This window comes from Camellia sinensis, chromosome 1, assembly GCF_055761805.1.
Source record: "Camellia sinensis isolate YWXY chromosome 1, ASM5576180v1, whole genome shotgun sequence".
In the NCBI taxonomy this organism is placed as follows: Eukaryota; Viridiplantae; Streptophyta; class Magnoliopsida; order Ericales; family Theaceae; genus Camellia; species Camellia sinensis.
The window spans coordinates 196976447-196984978 of NC_138961.1; the positions used below are offsets into that span (position 1 = coordinate 196976447).

General features: G+C 35.8%; 1 protein-coding gene across 1 annotated transcript; it reads right to left on the reverse strand.

The window, feature by feature from the left end:
* Positions 1-313: 313 nt before the first annotated feature.
* On the reverse strand, positions 314-928 carry LOC145822061 (uncharacterized). Its single transcript, XM_082918650.1, has one exon. The coding sequence runs from the start codon at positions 926-928 to the stop codon at positions 314-316; it is 615 nt and encodes a 204-aa protein (XP_082774776.1).
* Between the last annotated feature and the right edge of the window lie 7604 nt (positions 929-8532).

Consider the following 8532-nt stretch of genomic DNA (forward strand, 5'->3'; position numbering starts at 1 on the left):
CACGAAGTTGGTGATATCCAAACCTAAGGTGAATTTTGGAAAAACATTTTGAACCTCTAAATTGATCGAACAAGTCATCAATTCTTGGTAATGGATATCGATTTTTAATAGTGGCTCGATTTAGTTGTCGGTAATTAATGCATAATTTCAAGGTTCCATCATTCTTCTTTGCAAATAATGCTGGTGCTCCCCATGGAGACGTAATTGGTCTAATGAACTTTTTATCTAACAATTCTTGCAATTGCTCCTTCAATTCCCGAAGTTCAGCTGGTGCCATATAATGTGGTGTCATAGAAATTAGTGAAGTCCCAGGTTAGAGCTCGATCATAAAATCTACGTCTTGTTTTGGGGGTAGTCCTAGTAATTCATCAAGGAAAATATCAGCGTACTCGCACACTACATGGGGTAATCCTAGATCCTTTTGATTTTTGTCTTCCAAAATTAAGCTTGCCAACCATCCAGTTAATTGATCATTCCATTGTGATTTGCGGCACGTTGGAATTAAAGAATCTTGTCTATCTCCTTTAAATTGAAATTTCGTGCCATTAAGGGAAGATGCCATAACCGTTTTACGGTAACAGTCAATAATAGCCCAATGAATTGATAACCAATCCATTCCTAGAATGACGTCAAAATCAGACATTTCCATAACCCTTAGATCACAAATCAAATATGAATCAGAGATTTCTAATTCACAAGATTTACATACTAGATTTACTCGGGTTTGACCACCTAAGGGTGAAGCAACACTCATAACTATTTCTAACGTTTCTGGTTCCAAGCCCAAACTTGATACGGATGCAGTAGATATAAAAGAATGTGATGCTCCAGACTCGAACAATACTTTAACCCAAGAATTCATGAGGATTAACATACCTTGAATTACTGATGGGTTACTAACATCTTCTTCTTCTTGAAGAGCGTACATTCTTCCTGTTGCTTGTTGGTTAGTCCCTCCTGGTTTCTTTCCATCTCCAGCTCCTTGTGATTGTGTTCTTGGCCAGCACGCATTCCTTAAGGCTTGTGGCTGCCCCTTGTTGGTCTGAGTAGTTTGAGTGCGTTTAGAACCTTGTCCTGGCTAGTATTTGTTATATTGTTGTGCCCTTCATTGATCCATAAAATATTCCCCACCTTAAGGAACTCACTTTGACGATGCCCCTGTTGACCACATTTGAAACACTTTTCTTTCCACTCATTTACAGAGTTTTCTCCTTATTGGTTTCCCTGATTCTGCCTTTGTTGTTGTTGTAACCCTCCAGCATAAGGTGTTGGTACTGGATGGTTTTTGGTGTTTTGAACTGGACCTCCTCCTCGTGGTTGGTTATTATTCCTTGATCGCTAATTTCGAATGCATTCGAAAACTGCTAATTTGCATTCCACGATTAAGGCTCGATCCACTATTTGAGCATAGGTGGATAGTTATACTATGATCAATATTCCTCTAATATCTGTGTCCAAACCCCATTCGAATCGTCTAACCTTATCCTCTTCGTTTGCTACTATTGCTGAAGCATACCTTGAGAGAGCCTCAAAACGGTTTGCATATTAAATAACTGATATTTTTCCTTGTTTCAGTTGGAGGAACTCTTGAACCATTTCTTGTCTTAGTGAGTTAGGAAAATATTTTTCCATAAATAGGTCTTCAAATTGCCTCAAAGTCAATGTCTCTACTTGTCAGGTACTTCTGATAATTTTTTACCAATGATCTGCTTCCCCTTCCATTTGAAACACCGCCATGGTCACCCTATCTTGCTCATTTCGGATGTCAGAAGTGTCTAGTAACTTCTTAATTTTTCTTAACCAAGCTTCAGCTTCATAGGGGTTAGATCCACCAAGGAATTGGTGGGGATACAACTTTTCAAACTTTGCTATCATTTCAGATTTGCTTTGATCTTGATTTTGCGGTGGTATATTACCTACCCTATCGATAATTGCGCGTATAATCCGAGCGACATTGCCATCAGATACTCCATCACTATTACCGTTGTTATTATTTCTTGTTCGTCTAGGCATTCTACATGATGGAATTGTTGGTAATTTGTGACTTATGTATTTATTTATTTATTATCATCATTATTATTATTGTATTATATATATATACAAAGACAGTAATTAAGGATTTCATAAAAGAAGCTTCATTCATTAAATGGGACAAGTTACAAAGTAGCAAAATAAAAATAAAAATAAAATACTACAAGCTAATATAAGACAAAAGATAGCCCCTACTAGTCAAGGTTAATACAGATATTAGTTAGGGTTACCTATACTGACAATTTTAAACTAGGAAATTTTTACATTATAAGCTCACAAAACAATTAGTTAGCCTAGTTTGTAACTCCCTTAAGACCTCTAATCAAATAGCTATGGATAGTCCCTCCTCACAAGGACTTCCTGCTCCCACATGGCTTAGAAAAGCCCCATGAATCGCCACAGCACCCTCACAAAAACAATAGTTTCATGCACAAAATGTCCTAATAGCTGCACCGGTTCCTCCTAATAAATTCTCCAATCTTTGAAATCCACCGATCCATTTGTCTTCACAATTCCATTTGGGTCGGGCATGACATACTGAAAGCTCCAAATATCAAAAATGTTGCCTATTCTATTGGTAAAGCCATCCGAGATGGGGTCTAACTGATACAACTGTAGTTGACTTTTTCGCACCCCCTTTCGGAAGCTCGAAAAAAGCCCTACAGTTCGGACTCCTGTGGTTTTGAATCTAATCTCACAAGTGCAATGTGAAATTGATAAACACCAAAGAGTCCAAATCCGGCAAATCTTTTAGAAAATCGATTTTGAATCAAATTGTCAAAAATAGACTGCTCTGCCAGATTCAGAGTCGCCACCTAAGTATTTTTTTGTTTTGGAGAAATTTAGGAAACCCATGACTCGTGCCAAAGGCCACGTGTCCGTCATCACCAAAGTTTCCTTAGCTCGGGAACTTAAGTACAAGAGGGGAAGGTCATGAATTGAGCACCCCCGCTCGCCCGATTAAAGATCAACCTCTACTAATCATGATATGATTTTTATCAATATTATATGCTCTTGTCCCGGTTTATTATGCTAGCATTACTATGTGATGCACACAAGGTATAGACTAGTTTGCCCGAATTAGAACAATTCAATTTCATGTTTGTTTTTTTGAAAAGAGTTTGATTTTGCCACTTAACAAAGTGGGCTTTAAAGTTTGCGAATTTGCCAGTTGACAAAGTGAGCTTAAACGTATATTCATTAAATCATTCCAATTCAAACAACAAGCCTTCATGCACAGGCATTCATACAGTTTAACAAGTAAGTTTTTAGCCTCATGGCAAGCATGCTAGTTATGGCAATCCTCACACTCATGCAGGTATGCTAAAGTACTAAAAACTCACCTAGTACTCCAAGCTAAGATAAACAAAAGAGTTAGAAAAAAAATGCCCGATTCCTAACTATACAAGATGACTAATGCAACACATGCAATAATGCAACTAAATAGGCTTGGCTACTTATCATGGCATATGAATCAATTTGATAACATACGTTCTAAGCACGTATTCAAAGAAGTATTGAAATGACAATGCAGTTAGAATGATGAACCGAGCCTCAGTGTATGCAATACAAATGAATGCAAGCATGCGATATGCTAATTGAAACGTGATGCTCTTAATCTAACCATCATAAGTAGTTAAATAAAAGGGAAAAAGACGTGGGGTTGGAAGACATACATATTATTACATCATGCTCTCACAAAGGAGAGTCCGAATGAATAAACTAGCTAAGCTAAACTACTTAACTAATTATTACAAAACCCGAATAAATAAGCTAGCTAGCTATCTAAGCTAAGTAATTAAGTACAACAATTAAATAATTTAACTAGGCTAAACTAATTAAATATTTACAACACAAACTAATTTAATTAATCTAAACTAGTTAAATAAGTATAAAACAAACTAATTAGCTACAACTAATTAAATACAACAAATAAATGGCTAAATGATAATTAAACTAATTAACTAGTTCTGAGAAACAAGGGAGGTCCATTCATGCTCGATTTCCACCCGAAGAACATCCACTGTCTGCCTCTGAAAGCCTCTGTTACATAACACTTACACTGATTTTCCACTTCCAGGTCAACTCTGCTCTGCTTCACAACCATTCTGCTCAAAATTCATTAGTGGCTGGCAGACCAGAAGTGGTGGCCGACAGGCCAGAAGTGGTGGTCAGCCGGCCACCATTGGGGGTTGTCGTCCAACACTGATGGCCTGATGATACACTATTCCTTGCTGCAACAGAGAGCAAACAGGGCAAAGAGATGGTACTTTCACAGGTTGTTTGTACTGTGTATCCTTACTTATCATCAAAACATCTCAAAGGAGTGATACACTTGGTTCCAAAACCATCAATCAAGCAATTTCATTGCATGATGGCCAAAGAACTAAGGTGTACAAGTTTAATCAGTGCACAAACAAGACCAAAAACCATCACCCTAGCATGCATGATCAAGGGAAATGGTAACCTAGGAAACTTGGCACATTTGATCACTTTAAGTATGAAATGCCCAAATTTTTCTTGTGTTCAATTAACGTCCGATTGAACACACCAAAACACAATCAAATTCTTAACTTGCACAATTTTAGTTTCAACTTTTATTTACCCATTTTAATTTACCATTCCATTCTTTAACCAATTAAGTCCATTGGTGAGTAAGTCCTCTAAAGAAAAGGAAGTGTCAAATAAGGGGTAGTTTAAGGCAAGAGAGACATGTCATGTCGTTGATAATGAACTCTCAAAAGAGGATTAAACCATTAGGGATAGACTTCAATCTCAACCTTAAACAACCCTAAGGTTGAAACAACCCTTAAAACAAATGAAAAATTCAAGAAATGAGAGAGGTTTTAGAGATTAATGAGTGCCAAAATTAAGTGAGAAAAGCACTAAAACATGCAATCAATTCAAACAAGTGTTGTCTAAAGGCCTAAAACACCAAGCTTGTGAAGACACTTACACTAGAAGCATGCAAACAAGACTCAAATGCACTAAACAACCAAAAACAGAGGCAAAAAAGTCTTAAACAGAGCCTAAAACATGCTGGAATTAAGCTATAAAAGGCTAGAAAATTAAGCTAACACATGGAGCTAACTAGGCTTGCAAACAAGACACAAGGAGGGAAGGCTAACCCCTCAAAATTTGGACCTCAAAAGATAATTTTTACCATTGAAAACACTCCGAAATTCAATGTTCAAAAGCCAAAAAAAAGATGGTTTGAAAGTAGGAAACAAAGGTAGAAAGGCCTTACAAACAAGGAATGAAGAGGGGTGAGCTACCCCCTAACCTTAAATGGCCTAAAACACCAATTTCAGCCCACAAAAACAGAGTTTTTAAAGCTCAAAACAGCCCAAAAATAGTGGGAAAAAGATAGAAAAACAAGTATGCAAAGCAAGCTAAAAGGGGAAGTTTTATACCTATTGAAGCAAAGATCAATTCTAGGCAACAATTCAAGCCAAAATCACCTTCTAGAGCTTCAAGAAGGCCTCAAGGAACCTCAGCTCAAAGATGATCAACTTTGGTTAAAAAGGTGTAGGCAAAAGTGTGGTGTATGTAGACTAATGTGTACTAATTTGCAAGAGATAGAGAAGTGTAGAGAGAGAGAGAGATTTTTTGCTCCAAAAATTCTAACCCTAAAAAATGGAGGAGGAGACCCCTTATATATAGAAAAACATACATGTGGCTGAGATATATCCCTCCATACACGTGTAGGGAGATGCAGCCAATTGTGCTAACAGCTGGCACAGTTGTCAACAAAATATCTGAAAAAAGACATTGATGGCCGACAGGCCACACCATTGGCCGGTAAGGCACAAGGGTGGCCGACAGCCCACCAGAGGAGGCCTGCAGGTCCCAGGGTCTTGAGGTTTGAAGTACTAAGATTTTGGTCCAAAATAAGACACAGAATAGACAAGTTAAAGGCTCAAAGGCAGGGCATTCCATCGAGGTCTTCGACCACTAAAACGAGCACATGCAATCATAATCATCGAGTGCACAAGCGATGACGTCCAAGTCTTGAGGATGGCCAAAAATGAGATGTCTACAACAACCAGAGATTTTGTTGCCTTAAAATCTGGACAGGTCCAATGTAAGCATCTACCCAACTTTCGGACTTCCAAGCACAGTTTCCTAAGGGATAAATCCTAATATACACAAATGAGCCAATTTTTAGCCCATTTTGAACATTCCAATTTTCAAATACAACTCTTATATCTCCAATACTTTCGTCAGTATTACTCTTTACGGGTTCCTCCTCGGTGTTAGACTCAATCACAATCACCTGCATTGGGTCATACATAGGCATATTTTGTTCAGGTTTAGACTCAGGCTCATAGTCTTCTATAGGCGACTGCACTTCTTCACTTGGGTCAAACTCTATTTTATAATTTCCCACCGAATCTTCCTCATGAGAGTTAACATTCGACGATCCCGGCATCCTATAATTTAAAAGGTTCTAACTTAGTTATGTCACAAAAAATTACAAGGTAACGTAAGGTTTTCTTAAATATAAAAATATATACATATAACTACTACCCATGGCCCAAAGGTTTGAAACTTGGCTCTGATACCAATTTCTGACACCCCAAAACTTTTGGAACATCATGAGAATTTAAATAACAAAATAACTTATTAAATTAAAAAAATTAACATTTTAACAGGAAAATTTTAAATTCTCATACAGTCGAAAGTTTAACGACACAAAAATAAAAAATAAAATTAAAAGTTCACATCCAACATTAAACAACATTATAATATCCTTAATCACTAATACATAAGATAGTAAAATTTTATGTTACTAAAGTCATGATTTCAAGTTAGCCACCGTTCTATATTAGCAGCAGCACCAATTTCAGTTTCCATTCATTTCTCGCCAAAATCTGGCATAAAACGCCAAGGCAACAAAAATTTATGCCATGAGTTTTGCAACACGGTAAGAAAACATAATTAACCTACCATTCTTTTAAAGGAAATTAATCAGATTAATAATTATGACAATTTTAAGGCTACTAATACAAATAACCTTCAAATATTTAATATACAAATCACAAATTTACATACAACTATAAACAAGATTTTATCCAAATTTTTGCTATGAACACAATTCTGAAATTTTTACAACTAAAAAGAATGAGAGGTTAAGAGGGTTTTCTTATCTAGTAGTGAGATTGAAATGAGGTGATAAAATGGTAGAAAAAAATTATAAACTCCCGATCTTCTATTCTTGTTCTCAGTTTAACTCACATAATTTTTTACTTTTCTCCGATCAGTTAAGGAGAAGGTGCAAACTGTTTGTATATATATAGAGAGAGAGATAGAGGCTCTTATCTGCGGCTCTTACCTGAGGCTCTCTCTCTCTCTCTTTCTCTCTCTCTTTTTCTAATCATTCTATTGAGTCCCATAGAATTTTCTAAACCCAAGGATATAATACATGCATACAAGTGTCACCCAACACTGTCACCGAAAATCTGTTTTTTTTTTTTTTTTTTGTGTGTGTGTGTGCATGTGTGTATGTATTTGTGTGGGTTTCTTAAAATTAATTAACTAAGGTATTTAGTAAGGATAATTATTATGTTGAATCCTTATTAAAACAAATTATAAACAATAAATATTGAATACCCACAAAATTATTATTCTTAACACTGTTATTGTTATGGATTAATTTAAAACTAACTTATACACTAATATATATATTAGATAGACTCTGGATAAAATCAATTTATTTATTTTCTTCTAAGAATAATTAAATGCGGGTTCTCACAGATTGACCATCACAATGTATGCATATAGCAGGCACAGGTTTCAGCCACGTTGGAATATTTTAAAGGAAGTGACGAAATCCTTCTGCTTCTTCCCCTGCTTTATCTAAAGCTATAAACTTTGATTCCATAGTAGACCTAGCAATGTAAGTCTGTTTAAAAGATTTCCAAGATACAGTCGCACCACTAAAAGTAAAGACATACGCACTGGTGAATTTTGAGTCTCTAGTATTCGATATCCAATTCGCATCACAGTATCCTTTAAGTACAACTGGATATCTAGTATAGTTTAGCCCAATGTTACAAGTAAATCTGAGATATCTTAGAACCCTTATAATAACTTTCCCATGTTTTACTCCTGGATTACTCGTATATCTACTTAATTTACTTATTACATAAGCTATATCTGGGCGAGTACAGTTCATTAAGTACATTAAGATTCTAATAATTTGGGTATACTCCAATTGAGAAATATTTTCCTGTATATTTTTAGAAAGAAACAAATTAACATCCACAGGTGTTCTAGCAAGATGATTATCATCTTTGCTAAATTTGTCAACTATTTTCTCAATGTAATGTGACTGTGACAAAGCATATTCCTATGATATTTTGGTAATTTTCATACCAAAAATTACATCAGCAATCCACATATCCTTCATGTCAAATTGTTCATTCAACATTTTCTTGGTAGTTTTAATCATGTCATTATTACTACCTATGATGAGCATATCATCAACATAAATATAAC